The sequence below is a fragment of the Schistocerca cancellata genome, chromosome 2, assembly GCF_023864275.1.
Source record: "Schistocerca cancellata isolate TAMUIC-IGC-003103 chromosome 2, iqSchCanc2.1, whole genome shotgun sequence".
Taxonomy (NCBI): Eukaryota; Metazoa; Arthropoda; class Insecta; order Orthoptera; family Acrididae; genus Schistocerca; species Schistocerca cancellata.
Genome location: NC_064627.1, coordinates 796,260,407 through 796,280,859, shown reverse-complemented (window position 1 = coordinate 796,280,859; position 20,453 = coordinate 796,260,407). Strand labels below are relative to the sequence as shown.

General features: G+C 39.6%; 1 protein-coding gene across 1 annotated transcript in view; it reads left to right on the top strand.

Moving 5' to 3' along the window:
- Positions 1 to 20,453, top strand: part of LOC126162648 (FERM, ARHGEF and pleckstrin domain-containing protein 1) — a 707,909-nt gene that overhangs the window by 561,926 nt on the left and 125,530 nt on the right. Inside the window, exon 11 of the mRNA XM_049919284.1 lies at positions 7,971 to 8,303. Coding sequence (XP_049775241.1) covers positions 7,971 to 8,303 — 333 coding nt within the window. The remainder of the gene's footprint in view (positions 1 to 7,970; positions 8,304 to 20,453) is intronic.

Below are 20,453 nucleotides of genomic sequence, written 5' to 3'. Positions count from 1 at the left end.
ATATGTTGCATGATAGTAGAATGATAATAATTCATCAGATTCGCCAATTCTGTAGTACACTGACAAGGACCATTGTGGATTAATGTGCTTAAACAGTCTTCACCGAATCGCAAAGGTTTCCTTGAACATGGAGAGTCGCTAATGTCAAAACAATCCTCCTTCAAATGAGAGAACAATTTTCTTGGCATGCTCTGTCCAATAACATTATCCCCATACACAGAAAAAATGTTTCTGGCTGTCTGTGCTGCTATCACCTGTCTGTTGAACTCAAACAGAAGGATGTTCCAGTTTCTTCACATGGCACTTCGTTTTCTAGTGTATACAGCTCCATTCACTTTCTCCAAATGACACATTATGTAAACTCAAATAGCGAAAGTGAATTGCAAATAAAAAATGATAATCAATAAATAGACCTGTAGTAACGAGAAAACCAACTTGCAGAACAAAAAAATGACAAATTTATGCACTAACGTTATAATATATAATGAACTTGCAAAATTATTTACATTATATCTGTAGAGTAAAAGAATTTATCACAAGTTCAACAATAAAATAATTAAACTTCCTGGCAGATTAAAACTGTGTGCTGGACTGAGACTCGAACTCGGGACCTTCGCCTTTTGCGGGCAAGTGCTCTACCAACTGAGCTACCCAACCATGACTCACGCCCCATCCTCACAGCTTTATTTCTGCCAGTACCTCGTCTCCCACCTTCCAAACTTAACAGAAGCTCTCCTGCGAACCTTGCAGAACTAGCACTCCTGAAAGAAAGGATATTGCGGAGACATGGCTTAGCCATCGCCTGGGGGATGTTTCCAGAATGAGATTTTCACTCTGCTGCAGAGTGAAAATCTCATTCTGAATAAAATTATTGTTTTACTGGTATAGAAAGGAGTTGGCCAAGTCATAAAAAGCTATAGACCTTTCACTTTCCTCTCTGTAATGTACAAGATATTCACTAAAATTATTAACAGCAATATATATTTAAAAAATGGATTTAAATGCAGAACAGGAACAAGCTGAGGTGCTTACAGCTCATTGAAGCCATCACAAGTCAGACAAGTCAGACAGTTATTACATTGTCTGGTATTAAATCATTTTGACAAAGCTTTCAAAGCTGTTTCCATAAAATCTGTTCTCGAAAATCTTGTGAAGTGAAACCTGTGCTAGTATGTAAATAATACGCTACTGGCCATTAAAATTGTTACACCACAAAGATGACATGCTGCAGACGCGAAATTTAACCAACAGGAAGAAGATGCTGTGATATGCAAATGATTAGCTTTTCAGAGCAGTCACACAAGGTTGGTGCTGGTGGCGACACCTACAACGTGTTGACATGAGGAAAGTTTCCAACCGATTTCTCATACAAAAACAGCAGTTGACCGATGTTGCCGGGTGAAACATTGTTGTGATGCCTGGTGTAAGGAGGAGAAATGCGTACCATCATGTTTCCGACTTTGATAAAGGTCGGATTGTAGCTATTGTGATTGCAGTTTATCGTATAGCGACATTGTTGCTCGCTTTGGTCAAGATCCAATGACTGTTAGCAGAATATGGAATCAGTGGGTTCAGGAGGGTAATACGGAACACCGTGCTGGATCCCAACGGCCTCGTATCACTAGCAGTCGAGATGACAGGCATCTTATCCGCATGGCTGTAACGGAGTGTGCAGCCACGTCTCGATCCCTGAGTCAACAGATGGGGACATTTGCAAGACAACAACCATCTGCATGAACAGTTCAACGATGTTTGCAGCAGCATGGACAATCAGCTCGGAGACCATGGCTGCTGTTACCTTTAACACTGCATCACAGACAGGAATGCCTGCGATGGTGTACTGAATGACAAACCTGGGTGCACGAATGGCAAAACGTCATTTTTTTGGATGAATCCAGGTTCCTGTTTACAGCATCATGATGGTCGCATCCGTTTTGGCGACGTCACGGTGAACGCACATTGGAAGCATGTATTCGTCATGGCCATCCTGGCGTATCACCCGGCGTGATGGTATGGGGTGCCATTGGTTACACGTCACGGTCGCCTCTTGTTTGCATTGACGGCACTTTCAACAGTGGGCGTTACATTTCAGATGTGTTACAACCCATGGCTCTACCCTTCATTCGATCCCTGTGAAACCCTACATTTCAGCAGGGTAATGCACAACCGCATGTTGCAGGTCCTATACAGGCCTTTCTGGATACAGAAAATGTTTGGCTGCTGCCTGGCCAGCACATTCTCCAGATCTCTCACCAATTGAAATCGTCTGGTCAATGGTGGTCAAGCAACTGTCTCATCACAATACGCTAGTCACTACTCTTGATGAACTGTGGTATCGTGTTGAAGCTGCATGGGCAGCTGTACCTGTACATGCCATCCAAGCTCTGTTTGACTCAATGCCCAGGCATATCAAGGCCCTTATTATGGCCAGAGGTGGTTTTTCTGGGTATTGATTTCTCAGTATCTATGCATCCAAATTGTGTGAAAATATAATCACATGTCAATTCTAGTATAATATATTTGTCCAATGAATACCCGTTTATCATCTGCATTTCTTCTTGATGTAGCAATTTTAATGACCAGTAGTATATGTGCATAAATGCTGCAGCTTCCATTAGATTTCATCAGGATAGTGGGAAGTTCAGGACTGACCAAGGATTTGGAGGAGATTTTAGATCCTTAAACTGGGTATATGAACATACTTGTCAGTCTGGTTTTAAATGTAGCTGAATATGGCAGGAAATTCCATTACATGCAGAACAGACAAAAATTGCATTTAAAATCTGTTTGTGGAACCATGACTGACAGTCATCATTAGCAGCCATTTCACATTCTGAGAAGTATACCAAAATATTCGGATTTGCATTTGTTATTTTGTGTTATGGTTGAACCATTGTAATAAAAATGACAAGGCTTATTGTGAACAACAGTACTATTTACAAACACCCATGAAATTTTTGATCATTTGTCATCTGTTCCTTAGTGTTGCAGATTGATGTGAATGACCGGCACAGACTGACCTAAGGAAGCATTTATCTTGGTGTTCAACATTCTTCAATACTTCTTCTCTAGTAAAGCAGCAATTCATGGCTATGATTTATTTAAAAGATCACGCTGAGAAGAAGATATCTTTGGAGCTCCTCTGAAAGTATCTGAACCGGGGAAATTTGGTCACTCTTCTGCAACTCAAGAGACATGTTCGTGAGGCACTGACTCACCTAATGGTCTTTCAATAACATTGTTCTACATAACTACTCACTACTCCTCTTCCTTCCATTGCAACATCACTTCTCTCTCACTAATCAGCTGTTGCAAAACTCTTTGCAGCAACGCAAGAGTTTGTCCACATTGTGTGTCTGAACTTGCCGAATATGAACAGAGGAAGACTGTGACATTTCTGAGTATTCTGTGGAAAAATCTTATTATTTTGAATTCATTGCTTAACAACTTCTGTAGAGCTGTCATGCCTGCAGAAGGGAACACAACACCAAGCTGTAGCTGAACTAAACATGGTTGACAGACAGTGGACAAGACACAGACAATGACAATACCAAAGCATCACACGTAAGCAATGAAGTGCAAAGTGGAAACCATCATCCGATGATGTCAACAGCCCAAGAGCAAAGAGAGAGAGATGATCTGAATCACTACCAGAGAGAAAGACCAAGCGCTAAGTGAGATTGTTATCCAATAGTCCATAGTACAGTGATTATAATAATGCACAATAACAGATGCAAGTACAGAGCTGACTGACAGTTCCCTGGATGGCCATATTTACATCAGACATGAGGACCACAATTGGCCAGCGTATTCACATGGCGAGACGTATGGTGCACTCACATTATGAGTGCAATGCTGTGGCAAGACTGTGTCCTCTAATGGCCATCTAGGTCCATTACCTCCAGCAAGCATTCAACTTCCACGGAGCTGGATACCGGAAGAAAAAAATCCTTATTGGTATTTTCAGAGATTTTGATTAGCTTGTCTCAGACATACCTCTGTGTGCCACTCAATGAAGATTTCAGATTAGAACATTATGTCTAAAGAATAAGTGTCACCATTATTTCACGCAAAATTATTGATTCATACTTTATAATTTTTATCCGTGCTCTGGAATATATTTCTCATGGAAATAGACATTCGTTTGCAATATAACATATGAAAAACTATGGCAAATTGTATTCTATTTACTTACAAGGGAACCTCCCCATCGCACCCCCCTCAGATTTAGTTATAAGTTGGCACAGTAGATAGGCCTCGAAAAACTGAACACAGACCAATCGAGAAAACAGGAAGAAGTTGTGTGGAACTATGAAAAAATAAGCAAAATATACAATCTGAGTAGTCCATGCGCAAGATAAGCAACATCAAGGTTAATACGAGCTCATGAGTGCCGTGGTCTCGTGGTTAGCGTGAACAGTTGAGAAACGAGAGGTCCTTGGTTCAAGTCTTCCCTCGAGTAAAAATTTTACTTTCTTTATTTTCGCAAAGTTATGATGTGTCCGTTCGTTCATTGACGTCTCTGTTGACTGTAATAAGTTTAGTGTCTGTTTTGTGACCGCACCGCAAAACCGTGTGATTAATAGACGAAAGGTCGTGCCTCTCCAATGGGAACCGAAAACATTTGATCGCAAGGTCATAGGTCAACCGATTCCTCCACAGGAAAACACGTCTGATATATTCTATACGACACTGGTGACGGCATGTGCGTCACATGACAGGAATATGTTGTCGACCCACCTAACTTGTACACTTGGCGAATGGGTAAAAAGATTCTTCTGCCTTGCCCGATTTAGGTTTTCTTGTGGATGTGATAATCACTCCCAAAAAAGTGATGAAAACATAAGAGTTTGTCACATAAATTGCAACAAATGAATGCAACAGTTTCCCAGTCGCACAGTTTTCTCTGTGCTCTGTCAAAACATATGTTTTTAACGCTTTCAAATTTTTCTGTGTGTAGACCGTCAAATCCTGCATATGCCCAAGCAAATCTGAACATGTACTGGAATTTTGGAGAGTGAAGATGATTATGTGTGAGTGCCTGAACTTTGATAATTGTCTGAAAATAAAAAAATTAAACTTTTCGCTCGAGGGAGGACTTGAACCAAGGACCTCTAGTTCCGCAGCTGCTCACGCTAACCACGAGACCACGGCGCTCTTTAGCTCACAGTTTCCTTGATGTTGCTTATTTTGCGGATGGACTACTCAGTTTGTATAATTATCTTATTTTTTTCATAGTTCCACACAACTTCTTCCTGTTTTCTCGATTGACCTGTGTTCAGTTTTTCAAGGCCTATCCACTGTGCCAACTTATAACTAAATCTGAGGGGGGTGCAATGGGGAGGTTCCCTTGTTAGAGGCACAAAATTAATCAGCATGAATGAATGTTGATAGAAAGACTACCATTCTTTATCTATTGAAAGGGATGAAGGGTTGGTGTAAGAGGGACTGATCAGTGCATTACCATTACAAGAAAAAGGATTAAATGTACATTAAAAATCATTTCTGAATTTTTCCACAGAGTAATGGGACTTCATCTAGATCATACAGCAGTCTGTTCACTAAATTTTTGAGTTGGGTTGGGTTGTTTGGGGAAGGAGACCAGACAGCGAGGTCATCGGTCTCATCGAATTAGGGAAGGACAGGGAAGGGAAGTCGGCCGTGCCCTTTCAAAGGAACCATCCTGGCATTTGCCTGGAGCAATTTAGGGAAATCATGGAAAACCTAAATCAGGATGGCCGGACGCGGAATTGAACCATCGTCCTCCTGAATGCGAGTCCAGTGTGCTAGCCATTGCACCACCTCTCTCGGTAAATTTTTGAGTGTTTTAACTACTTTGGAAATGGAAATTTTTCCGGGAATCATGGTACTCCAGAAATGTTACTTCACTTTCTCCAGAAAATTTTTCTGTAATTAATGACAGATTTAGTGCAATTTTCATACTGTAACTTACTGGTGTATATGTAAGTGGGAACAGAAAATATGTCCATTGCTGTTAACAAATGTGAAACAACAACAACAATAATAATACTTGATTTGAAGTTTCCCCTTTCACTTATTCAGTCTAGAAGAGAACATAAATTAAAGTAGCAGAATTTTAGAAAGGAACTGATGATGTAATGAAAGGGAACACTTACATTCTCAACTCAACTCTGCCCAAACAGGCCATGAAGGCACAACGGTACCGACTGGCCGCCATGTCATCCTCAGCCCACAGGTGTTACTGGATGCGGACATGGAGGGGTATGTGGTCAGCACAGCACTCTCCCGGCTGTATGTCAGTTTCCAAGACCAGAGCTGCTACTTCTCAATCAAGTAGCTCCTCAGTTTGCATTGCAAGGGCTGCGTGCACCCCGACACTTACATTCTAGAAACACATTTACTCACTGAGGTAAATTGTTGGGTTTGGTGGGGTCTAATGTATTTATTGCTGATACTGTGCTTAAATATTGCTAATCAGGCATCCAGATTGTAAGCGTTGTTGAAGTGAAACACTGACAATGCCTGTAACACCAAGAATATTATTTGTCATTCATCTGCAAAATGGTTGGGTAGTGAAACTGGTAATCTGTTGTATCTGTGCAGAAAATTTGAATTTCCATGGACAACTGTGCTATGCACACACAGTAACCATTTGTAACAGAAGAAGTGTACTGTATACATCCAAGAAAGTGTAGTATGGCATTTTTAATATTTTGTTGGAAGAAAGTGACATTTATTATTGAATACAAACCTTGTATAGGGAAGTGTGCTTCAAATGTAGCACTGTGCTCAAGTGATATGCCCAGTTTCATAGTAGCAAACAGTGTATGACAACCTGTACAGTAGCCTGTAATTGATGTGGAAACAGTTTCTCATATTGGCATTTTGGCAAGGGAGAATTGCCGTATAACAGAAAATTTGCGTTGCATGGAGAGTCTGATATTTTCACAATTAACACCAAGGCTTGGGTGTAGGAAAGTGCCTGGCATGCGTCGTCCAATACAAAAGAAAAGGAGGGCATTCTTCTAGCAAATTGTGGCTATGTAAGAAACATGCTATCATCTTTTCCAAACAGAATGAAGTCATTTTTTCATCAAGTTGAAGAAGGTCCAGGCACCTGTCGTGGCTAGAAAGGTTGTGCTGAGCTTGTTCTTTGATATCCAAGGATAATTAGTGCTGGAGTGGATATCTAATGGGACCATAAGCGTTGCTCAATACCCAATGCTATTGGAACACTTCACAGAACCTTTAAAGGGCCATTAGAAGCACGTGGCCAGCCAAACTGTCATGAGGTCCGATTTTGCTAATGTTAACTACCAATGCGACATGGAACGCCTGCATTCCTTTCCAATGGAAAATGTTGCCTCACCCACATTACAGTCTGGGTATATTGCCTTCTGATTACCACATATGGGCACAGGAAGGTCAGGGCATTATTTATGATCAAGTGATATGTGATACTGTGGGAAGGTAGCTTCGTCTGCTCTCATCATTCTTCAAGAAAAGTATAGATCTCAATTGCTGTATTCTTTCTTTGTCAGTAAAGTTATCTGTGACGTCTCCGACACAAGTATATTTTATTTAAACAAACCTCATGCATCAGTTGTGGCTTGCTCTTTGTTATTTTGAAATTAAATTTATCAACTATTTGCTGGTATCATTCTTGGAATGGAAGTGTCACACCTGCATGGGTACATAAGAAACTATCAGCATTTGCTTCATGGACCTCCAACTGACAGTGGCTATATATTTTGAATCTACAGTAAAGACTATCAGCATTTACTTCAGGGACCTCCAACTGACAGTGCCTATATATTTTGAATCTACAGTAGACATAGAACTATCGAATTTATTCATCATTTATTGTACATAACATGTGGATCAGTTTTTTCACAATTTTTGTGTTTGTGCTTGTCTTCATACTGCTTTCTGCATTGATTTAAATGAATGGAAAAATAAAAAGAATTTCATTATTGTTACTGTTTCAGCCGGCACTCCAGCGTCTCTGTCTTGCGGATCGATGACGCTGGGGTCGACAGATCCCCGCCGCAGGACACCGAGTATGACAGCGACTTCATCACCGACACATACAGCCGATATCCACGACTTCGACACACGCGACTTTGTTATTGCTCCCACCCTGACGCCCTCACCACCTCTCACCACTTCCCTATCGCCAGGGACATCAGTTACTTCCAGTCCCCAGCATTTTTACCCCAGGACCCCAGGCCAGCAGAATGCTACGGACGACGAAGAACAAGAGTTTGTGAACGCACGGCAGCAGCCACATCCGCAGAGCCCTTACCGTCACCCGAACACAGGTCAGAAAACAGCCAATCATCTTCTCACTACTGCTTCTCCAACCCAAACTACGTTTACTGTTCGTACAGTCCATCCTCCCTCTAACATTCCAACTACCTCCAGTGCTACTAACACTAACATTAAGAGTGGGGAACTGGTAATAACTCATTCCACCGGTCGTCACGAATGGCAGCGAAGTTCAAGCTGCCGAAATCTGCCAGATGATCATTCGAGCTCTGGAAGAGGCTATTATGAGTCTTTTTACAGACAAGAAAGACTGTTAGATGCCCCAATCACCCGTTACGATGACAGCCGGCGCACCTGTTACAGTGCTGCTGGTAGCAAGATGGGATCTGTTGACAGAGGACCTGATGCAGTCACTCCTGATACACGCATTTATTCCAGCAGCTACCCTGGCACTACTTCAAGTCTTTCAACGGAAAGTGGAGGTGGGGAGGAGCCGGGAATGATTGAAGGAGGGAGTGAATGTATATTATTGGGTACAGCTGATACTGGATCACAAGAAGAAATTGTTTTGTCCCACGACGATCTCTCTCATGATTCGTATGAACTTCTGGAACGAGAGCAAGATGAAGATGATGATGCAGAAGATGAGGCAGAATTAGATGGTATCACTTGTAGATCCAAAATAAAGAGTTATGCCGGAAGTAGATCTGGGAGCATTGATTCAGGTGGGGACAATTTACCCCTGGATGAAAGTGCACCAGACACTAATGCAAGAGACAGTTCTCGGAGTCCAGAGATATTTCAAATGGACACCGATGATCTTACTGTTAACGATACTTCTGCACTTGATAAATCGATTGTTGACACAGTTCCTGTTAAACCTACATTTACTAGTACAAATATTGTCAATGGCAAGGAAATCAGCATTTTAGGTGTCAAAAGTGATGTGCCAGCTGTGGAAATTATTTCTGAAACTCCTCTGAAGCCACAGTTAACTGAGGAGGAATCTAAAATCAAACCTGCCATTAATTTAGATATTTCTGAAAATGTAGAAAAGACCAAGCAATTTGATGACATAATTCCCATAAATATTGATACTAAAAAAGAACTGTTGATAGATGGTCTCTCAAATAAAGATTTGAGAGAAAATCTGAAAAATGCAGAAAGACAAGCACAAACTCTTTCCGTGGATTATCATGAAAAGTATGAGAAAGAATTAATAATAGATGTCAGAGAAAAGGGTAATTTGGTTAAGGACACTATTCATCGTGCTCCTGTAGAAAGAGTGAAAAGTGATTCCCATGAAGTTAGTAAACAGATGGCTAATCGTGGTAAACGCTGGGCATTGACACATCAGAAGTCTATTGATCTTACTCTTGCTGACAGCACAGATTTTGGTGGTGATGAAGAGGAAAACTTAAAAAATAAAGAAATTGAATCTTCCGAATTTACTATTCCCTATGTTCTACATAAACTTCATCCCATGAATGGCACAGCCACAAGTCAAAATGGGCTACCAACTGGTACATTGCCTACTTCAGTCAGGCCAGAGTGTGATATCTCTAAACAAATTCACTCTCCCGGTCAAGATTTTTCGAATAAAACTTCCATAACTCATGTTGAAGACAAATCTAAATTATTAGAAAAGTCGTCAGCTAATGTTAGCACAGACAGCTGTGATGAAGTAGCAATTGTACCAACACTTCCCAGCAGTCCCGAGACAAGCACCAGTAGTTTCAGCCATATGCCATCTAACACAGATACTAGTGGCAGTTTGTTGAAACAGGTAAGTAGTGATACACAGCAGAAAACAGATGAGCTAAAATTTTCCCCAGAGATAATGGAAAAAGACAAAACTTTTTCTCCTGCATTATCATTTGATAGAGACTTTCGATCAGAAGTGAATAGTATGCAAGAGAAACTAGTAGGTGCCATTCTTCCAGGTCGAGGGAAATTGGGGCTTATGCCAAAACCAAAAGAGGTATCTGGCTCCCCTTTTGCACCTCGCAGAGCAGCTTCAGATGTTTCAACTCAGAAACGAGAATCTATAAGCTCTGTGTTTGTACAGCGCCGTACCAAATCAGATGTTGCAAGGCAGAGGGATGAGGGTGATAGCTTAGTTCCTGACCTAAGTGTTGAAATGCTTGAGGCAGCACATGTAGACTTGGTTAGATCGGGCATCAGTCTTAAGAAAGAACTTACGCCCAAGCAAAGAGAGCACACCACATCGAGCAACAAAAGTTTTGATTCTTCTTACAAACATCCTAGAACAGCAGCACGTTTCACTGATCGTCGTGCAAAATCTGATATATCTGGTGAAAAGACAAGTGGTGGAGCACTAATACAACGTCGAGCAAAATCAGACATTTCTAGAACAGAAACAGAAGTTCAGAATGGAATTCTACCTCAGAGTCGAAAATATGGCGAGGGGTCAGGTTTTCATAAGGAAGCTCTTAGAACAGCATTTGCTCAAAGTCATTATCAGCCTCCAGTTTCTAGTCAAGATTCTGTTGCAAGTATTTCTGCTAGTAACATTCCAAAGAATGACAAACTATTGCAAGCAGATAAATTCAGTTCAAATTTGGATAAAGATCTTGGTGTACAAGAAGACGTTGTGAAAATAATAGCTGCACAGACTGCACAGAAGTATGAGATATCTAGACAACAGGCAGCATTTGTCCAACGTCGAGCAAAATCTGACGTAAGTAGCCAGCACCATCATCCAAAGGAAGCTGTAGTAAGGAGAACCAAATCTGATGTAACACCCCGCAAACCAGAGCCAGATCAGTTAGTTCCCTCCATAGATAAGCAGTCATCTGAGGAAGTTGTTGATGATACAATTCCTGCTATGAGCTTCCAGGACTCTTTTGAAGCTAGCTTTAGCACATCCATGACCTTAGGTGACCCAGTCAAACCAGGACTGAAACAACAGTCCGAATCTGTTACCAGTCCTTTATATGAAGCCATCATCAAAGAATCAGATACTGTGGCCAAGGAAGCAGATGTTGTAAAAAGTAGCACTGCTCTCAGACAGGAATCAAAGATGCAAGCCAAAAAAGAAGGTGAAGATAAAGGTACAGCTTCAGTTTCAGGTAAGGAGAAAATTGCCCCCATCAAAAGGCAAGGAAGTTCGTTTGAGGAACTTCTGAAAGGTGATTCAAGTTTTTTTGATTTACCTGATTTCTTGTCAACTGATGTGAGGCGACCAATTGATCAGGGTTGGCAACGGGCACCAGCTCTAGCTGAAGCTGCTAGACGCTCTGTAGCATCGGCACATAGGCGGGATCGATCTCCTGTACTTTTTGCTCGTGCACGTTTGGGCTGGTCTGAAGGATCTGCAGTTTCTACCAAATTGCGAAGTTTAGGCTCTACAGATTCTCCATCATCATCAAGGCGTGCAAAGTCTCTCGATGCACCTGTTGTATCACTTCATCGCCTTCCTCCTGCTGACTCGTTTTCCAGTAAAGATGATACTGTTGATAGTAATGGACAAGTGGATGCATCAAAACCACTTAATAAGAGTGCTTCCGTTGGAAGCAATGTTCCTTCCAGACCTACTCTTTTACAGCCTCAACATCGAAGTCTTCCACCTTCAAGTACAGTGGCAATTTCCAAACCATGTCTTCCTCCAAAACCTGATAAAGTCCTGGTTAAGCAAGCCCCATCCACATTGAGGACAGACACAAAATCACATAAACGAGATAGGTCTCCTCAACCCACAACAAAACCTGCAGGAAGCCCTGTTTCAGGAAAGCCTGTAGGTACATCAGGTATAAAACTTGGAGTCAGTGCAGTAAGTAAAGCCAGCCCAGGGGTCTCAGGCAAGTCATCAAACATTATTCAAACCAAACAAGCCACTGCAGGAATGAACAAAATTAGCGGTGTTGGCCAACCGATAAAGTCACCAGCAGTTCCTAAACTTGAACCTTCTAAAGCAATAGACATACCTAGTCCTAAAGAGAGGTTATTATTATTGAAGGAAAAAGAACATGCAAAAAGTGAAAGTTTTTCCAGCAGTAAGTCCCTTCAGTCTGATAAACTGCCAGAATACAGAAAGGCAAAGTCTCTTGAAGAAAAAATTAAAGAGGTGCTTGAAAAATCACCTGAAAGGGAGATTTTAATTATATCACCTCCAAATGCTGATGGGGATGGTGTAAAACGTACATCTCCGCGCAAACTATTAGCTACCAAGTCATGGTCTCAGGAGAAAAAAGAGGCTAAACACAAACTGGAAAGCTCATCAAGGTCACTAGAAGTGCCAAAGACAGAGTATGGCTTGTCACCAGACAAGGAAAGGGTAGTTCCAGATGTATTAAGCCCTGAAAAACCAGTGCGAGATAAAAGAAAATTACTGCACAAAGAAAAAGAAACTGGATTACAGTCTCAGGCATCAGGATTTTTTGATACATCAGTAGCTAATGAATTATATAGACATGAACAAAAGCTAGACATGGGAAAATCTCTAAAAAAAGATTTTTCCCATCTGCTGTATGCAGATGGAAGTGAGGAAAGTGCTGTTGAATCACTTGATGAAGATCCAGGCCCAGAGCTATGGATTATTTCAGATGAACAACATGAGTCAGCATCTGCTAGACCAATACCAAAGGAAGACCTAGTTTTGGAGTTTAAAGAAGCATATAAACTAGTTGAAAAGAGCCTGGAGAGCCCAGATGTCTGCAGTGATTACGACAATTTAACACCACCAATTTTAAGAGAAAGAGGGAGCCTGAACGTAGCAGACAGCAATGCCATCCCAACAGCGTCCTTTGAAGAATATGCAGATATTGAACTACCACGAAGTTCAGAGGAGGAGGCAAAAACTGACCAAATATCAAAAACTGAGAGTTTAGATGAAACTTTAAAGGCAGATGCAGTGAAGGACCTCGAAGATACGTCAGGTGATAGGGTTGTTCCGGATGTACCTGTTTCAACAACAGATGATAGTGGATGTGATGAAAAATTAGGACCATCTGAGGATGAGAAAATTGAATCAGCAGCAGAAGAACCATACAGAAAGGATGAAGAGTCTTCAGAATCTCCAAGAGATGATAGAAATATAATGGAGAGAACTCGTTCAGAAGAAGAGGGCTCAACAACATCTTCGTCCTTAGCCATGGCACCACGTGCAGAAATGGCTGCTGTTGCACACTGGCGACCATTTCCTCTTGAAAGTAGTGGGAGTTCCAGTCTCGAAGATGGTTTTTTCCCACAGGATGATGCAGCACATTTGGCTGATGAGGAGGAAACCTCAAGTACTTCAAACAATCATCGTGATGATACCTTTCGTGATGATCTAATTGATTTCCCCAGTGGTTTTGGATACCCTTGTGGGCTGACAGGGGCCGATATGATAGTAGGTGGATACGGTGCTGCTACATTTTCTCTTTCTCGCACACTGTCTCGAATAAGTGAACGTAGTACAACATCGGAACAGGAGCGGTCTGATTTAGAGGATGACTCAACCAAACCTTCCTCCCATTCACCCTCTGTTGATGATGAATCTCTGCTTTCCAGTGATCGCCAGCCTAGTCTCTCCTCAGATCCGCCATCTGGAACAGGTGGAGCACTCCAGTCTGACGATGCACAGGGAAAGACAGAGACTCCTCCTGTTCCTGCCGACCCAACTCCTAAGAATGTTGAGGCTGTCTCATCAACAGGAATTGCAGCAGAAGCTGAAGAAAAAAATGTACCTGTCCCGCAAACCCAGAAGATATCAGATGAGGATTGGCCATCTCCACCAACTTCATCTTCTGTATTTGAGACTCCTGTTGTTAGTCATGTAGAAACATTTTTTATGGAAATTCATCCAGAAGAAGCTTGTAAAGTGACTGTATTAGATTCAACAGATCCTACTGCTGGGGATGAGAGCTCTACAGATGAAAATCATACACTTCATGATGATGACGATGAATTTATGTCGGGCCTTGGTGATGAATGTCTTTCATCATCAGCGACAACATTGGATGGTACTGTTAAAGTAGCTGTCAAACCAAAGTGCCCATCTTATTATTGTGCTGGCAGCTCATTGAGTGAAGACACATCAATGGGTCTTTCTCTGTCTGAATGGTCAAGTAGTCAAGGCACTGTGCGTCCTCAATGCCAAATACATTATTCTAGTGCAAAAAGTGATGACACATCGATGGATGATCTTGCCGGTGCCACAAATTCAGAACAAAACTTTAACAAATCCCGAATAAGAAGTCCATCATTCTACTCTGGAGCTAAAAGTGATACATGTCTGGATGATACAAGCCCAAACAGGTTAAGTAAAACACCATCGGGATCCAGATGTCAGACATATTATTCATCAAAAAGCCTTACAAATGTAGATACATCAATGGATGATATGTCTGTACCCTTAACTTCCCCTGAAAAGCCAACGAAGAGTGTCCAGAATAAATGTGCTCCACATTATTCAACAGCAAGCAGTAGTTCTATAGACAGTTCAGTACTTGGTGAAAGAGCTATGTCAGGTAGTTTGCCTACTGTTGATGGTAATAATAAGGTCCAGATATTTTTAGATGATACCAGTTTATCAAGTCAGTCTCTCTCAGAGAGAAGTACGTCAATTCAGACAACACTAGTAGAAAAAGGTGCTCCAGCATCATCTGATGTTGTAAAGATACCATCTAGAATGAAAACATATTCTTATTACTCTAGTGCAAAGAGTCCTCCAAGTGATGGAGACACATCCTCATCAATAGATGCTCCAAAAACTACTGAAAGAGCCACAAGAGCTCCAAAACGAAAGAAATCTCAGACAAAAAAGAGACACAGAGTAACAGTAGATCTGGAAGTGAGAGATGGCCACATTGTTGAAGTGTCATCCAATGCTCAGCCAGGTGTGGATCTTGTGAAGGTTGCTGAAGATAAAAAAACAGAAACACATACACTGTCTACATCTACCCAGACAACAGACATCAAACCGTATGTGCCAAAGCAGTCATCGGTTTGACCAAAAGAAAATCAGCACTCAAAATATGTATGGTACACAACATTTTCAGACATTGTACTTTGTACCTTTACTCCATGCAGTGCTTGAAGTTGAGCCAATGACTGAATGACTGATATGTAGAGCTTCTTATCGTATGAAGTGAAGTTAGAGAAGCTGTTATTTGGTGTTCCTTTCTGATTTATCTAATCTTTGAGGCTTCATAGGATAGTTCCAATGTTGAAATTTTGTTGGAGAATGTGGTTTCTTGATAGGAATTTTTAAAGGAATTTATATTAAATTCCAAATATCTTCTAGTATACATAATTACAAATTTTAGCAGTGTAAATAGTATCTGCGTGTATGTCGGATGATGAGGATTTGTATATATATACACAAAATCCATCAGAATTTTGAACTTTCATTTTCTTGTTGTATTTGTTGATGTTCCTCAATGTTTAAAAACAAGAGTTAAAATGAGACTGTACATAAAAGTTTTCACCCTTTTGTAGTTGATTGTTATATTATCAGAATTTTATATTCCATTATAAACGGCTTTTATGCTGAACCATTCAACATAACTGTACAATTTCACCTTTTGGTGTACTGTTTACTCCCTTTTCTCCTGCAGGACAAATAAGTAACTGTTGTTTTTTGAATGCTTCATCAGGTAGTGATTATTATCTTATGTTGTGACATGTTTGTCAAAATGTGGTGCTGCCTTTAGCTGCACAAGACTACAAACTGTAGTGTGAATTACAAATGTAAAGCAAAAGTTACAAAATGTCCAACTGGATTCCAATTAGCAATAATTTAAGTAGTCCCATGTTAATTGTTTAATTTTATTGAATGTTCAACTTTTACTAGCAGTTTTGTATTAACCTGCTTTTGAAATTGCTCTTCATATGGGGAGTCTACACAATCACTTTCATTGTGAAAATTTTGTGAATATCAGAGTTTTGCTACAATTGTGTATTGTATCAGTCAAGGAAGCTGGTATCCTGAGAAAACGTACTTTCTGTATAACAAGGAATGCTGAAATGGGGAGGAATTTTTAAAGCTTAGGGTGCTAGGTACCCAGGATATCTAGTAGAAGAAACCATCCACTTTGCTGCATAACTTGCATCGATCGTGTTGAAGAAAGTGGGTGTAATCCATAATATTTGGTTAGATGTGAAAAGTCTTCCTGAATTGCAGTAGTTGGCAGTGGAAATTGGGTGGAATTAAGCATGAAATATTTTCTTGCTACTTTAGTAACTGGAAAATTGGCAAAGAGACAGTGTCAGTTATTTTCTTGTTATTTACAAAACATGAATGTGAAGTGTGAATTGCATGAAGAAAAAAGTTGCACAGAAATAGTATTTTCGGTATGGTGTGGGATATGACAAAGAATGAAAGAAAATTTGAAGAATGTACAAATCTTGAGAGGAGGGAGTGTAAAACATCAAAGAATATGCAGTATGCAATAAGAGCAGAAATGGAGCCTACATTTGATGCAAGATAACCATTGGTCTCTCTGAACACATCATTGATAGTGCCATGAATGCCTCAGCCACAGGAACACAAACATATTAATAGGGGAAGATAATTGTTTTGTCTTGGTGTTTGGTGTTTTATGAGAAGTCATAACTTTTATTAGATGTGATGTTACAACTGAAATAATGCAAAGGCCACACCATGAATATACATTTGGAGTCTATATTTACAGACCTGTAAAATATACTACTGAGATTCTTAAAAGCAAGAAACATGTTTATATTTCAATTTTAGCTATCATGGCAAGTTATGAACCTGTGGCAGTGCCAGTATCAACACTAACGACACAGTTCTCTTGACTTTGTTCGGAAATTAATTTTGTGCTGCAAGAGGAAGCCAGAGCAATTATTAGTATCTATTTAAAAGTCTGTAAAGAAGTCAAGAATAAAAAAGCACTCCGTCGTCAGGCCACGAGTGGCCTACCGGGACCATCCGACCGCCGTGTCCTCCTCCTCCGAGGATGTGGATAGGAGGGGCGTGGGGTCAGCACACCGCTCTCCCGGTCGTTATGATGGTATTCTTGAGAAAAGCTGCTACTATTCGGTTGAGTAGCTCCTCAATTGGAATGCTTACTTAAAATTTGTTTAGGGAGTAAAGTGCTGCTTTGTATTATTTCATGCACCATCTCTGCAATGGTAAATATGAATGAAATGACAAGCTGTCACTCTTCAGAACAGTTCGTGTTATACACCCCAGTGTGCTACACTACTTCAACTTGTCACAAATGTTCATTGGTGTAAATGGTACTTTTTGTGGTTGCTTTGAAGTGGTTCTAATCCTTATAAAATAATTCCATATAATTTTGTAGTTATATTCAAATCAACTGCAATTACTGGCCAGATTGTTTCTTAGACATGTTGTGTAGAATGATAAGATTTCATCTAGGTTTATGGTCCAAAGAAACTATGAAGAAATGTTCCTAACTTTTATGAGGGATGAAGATGAAACAAATATTTTACTTGGCATATGTGCTGAAACTGCTGGTTGTTGTGTCTTTGGTCATTATTTGATTGGATAGTATGCAAATTTGTGCCATTCCTGTATGTTGAGATTACATATTGTTCTGTGCTTCAGAATAAATGAAGTTACAATAATATGAGTTTGGGACTATGGATAAAGGAGATACTGTTAATACTTGCAAACAGTTTGAAGTATGATAAACCACACATACCACTGTGCTGTGATACTGCTTAAGTATACCGAATCTCTTTAGTCAATATTTAATTAACATGAAAGCAGACAAAAATGCTTGGATTTCATTTTATCAAAAGTTTTGCTTAAAAGTTTTCAGATACGATGGTGCCAATCTGTTGCAAAACTTTCAACTGTCATTAACTCAATAAATATTACCTTAAGTTTGAGACAATCTTTCAGTCAGCAACTTATTTTAAAGTCTACCTTTGCAAATTGCAAAAACAGACCATATAGGTGAAGGAACCCAACAGTAAATTTTAGTTATCGGAAAATAAAAAAAGATACAATACGGAGTTTTTGTAATTGGATATTCCATATTGCTGTGTGAAACATTATTTTTGATAAGTTCCTAAGTAGATAATGTTGTTCAAGTAAACTTTTGTCTCATACTTGAATTGCCTCGTTTTTCTAAATCTTTTAGTATGTGTGCTCTTTCCATGTTAAATTTGCAGTGAAAGAAGACACAGGCATCAAGTGACAGACAGAAGTTGGTGATTGACTTATTGTGTGTTTGTGCTTTAATTTCCTTGAGGCTCTGTTGCTGAAAAAAATATTTCAGGAATGCAGAGAACACCCTGAGAAAATAAGAAATTGGAAAGGACAAATATAAAGAGAAGATAGAAAGGGACCAAAGTAAACCCAAATTGAAACCCAGAAACTAGCACACACTTAAAAAAATAGGGACAGAGAATTACGGAGTGATGGGGGGTATGTAGGCAATACAGGCAACGGAGAAATTTATTAGTTTGATTATGAGTTAATGATGAACATGAAAGAAAGGGAGATCTGACTATGGGCGATAGTATATGTTATAAGAAGCTGTAATATAGTTGATGGGGAGGTGCTTGTTGAGTGAGAAAGAAAATTTTATCAAAGTGTGGTGAACAGTCCGATAAATACATATTGCAGTTCATCACATAACATTGTCACATACTACCAGGGTAAACCATTTTTCATTCCATTCTTTATTTTCCCACATCACTGATGCATCTTCCTGTGTATCTGCTGAGCATTGATCAGGAACTTTAGTTCTCTCTCACAGTGTGTTGTACACTCATCTGTTTTTGGCAGTTTCTGCATTCTTGTCTCATATTTGTTGCTTTTGGTCCACTGACTCTGAAGCTTTTGAGGTGACTATTAGCATCAAGGATTAGGAATAACTCGTTCTTCTTCTGGCTCCATTGATGTGTATCTGTTGCATCTTTTGATCACAAGGAAGGGATTTTTATAGGATTTCAAGTCCAGCACATATTGTGTCATGTTTCTACTAGTTATCATGTAATTGTAGAATGTCTTAATTATGATTATTTTTGTACATCTGAAACAATTTTATTTGGACAGACCATTGCAGTTCTGATCTCCTGTGAATTATCCAATTACTTAATACTTCCCTACAGTTTTTTGATGCTGTGTGCTCCTGTACATTGCAGCAAAAATACGTTAAGTTCTTCACCAGCTGCTGAAAATTTGCTAAAAGCTTGGTGTGTGATTAATACAATTGCAGATTATTTATAATTTATATTGCTCTTTATTTCCTTCTCCCCATTTCCTTCATACTGCATTATTACTTGATATGGATTAATTTTCAGTGTTCATAATAAATGTTTTAAGACTGTTTTAGACAAGATACACCTTAACTGAATTATAGAAGCTGCAAAAGATATTTTAGAATATTATCAATTCATTCTAACCAGTAAAAGTTTTGGGAATTACACCTCACAGACAGTTTTCATTAGGTTTTCCATATATTTCACACTTCTGTCACAAATATGTTTGGAGAGTCTGCAGATTAATGTGTATTCAAAAGCATCTTAATCATGCCATCTGTTTAGCTTATTTGTTATAATTGTTTCCCTACTTCCAATCCACTTGAATCAATGAATGAAACTATTTTGTGGCAACTTCACTAATAATAATTTTTCTCAGAACTTTCTCATATACTTAAGTGACATGGATGGAAGAAAGAAAGAAACAGTAACCAGTATTATATGCAGTACAGTTTGCAGTATTTAAATGATAGTTGTCTTTCATCTTTATTTCTCAGGCATACTACAAAACTATGTTTTGTGGTAGATATTGTGGCCTTGTTCCTGCCCTTGGGTCTTGGAACCCATAAATTGTTAAACCTCCATAAAATAAGCTATAACTCTTAGTTATATTGAGCCAAAAATTTACACTCTTACACAATCTTGGAAATAGGCTAGTTTGTGTGCATCAACAATTTACAGTTTACTTGATTATTTTATTTGACTATAATGACTTAAGCTTCTGAAAGATATTTATTGCATTTTTGTTTGTCAGTCATAGGGTGCCTTACAATTGTGACTGGATAATGAATTAACAATACATCCATTTTTGTTGCCAAAAATTTCACTTCAAAAATGTTTAACCAGTGGAATACATCAAGCAGTAAGTTCTGCAGTGACAAATCATAGTACAGAAGAGAGCATAACTTAACTGCTCATCCGTTTCCTGAAGACAAAGATCTTTTTGCTCAACATTTCTATATGGTGTTTTATTGTACTTTAGCTTTCCTCATCAT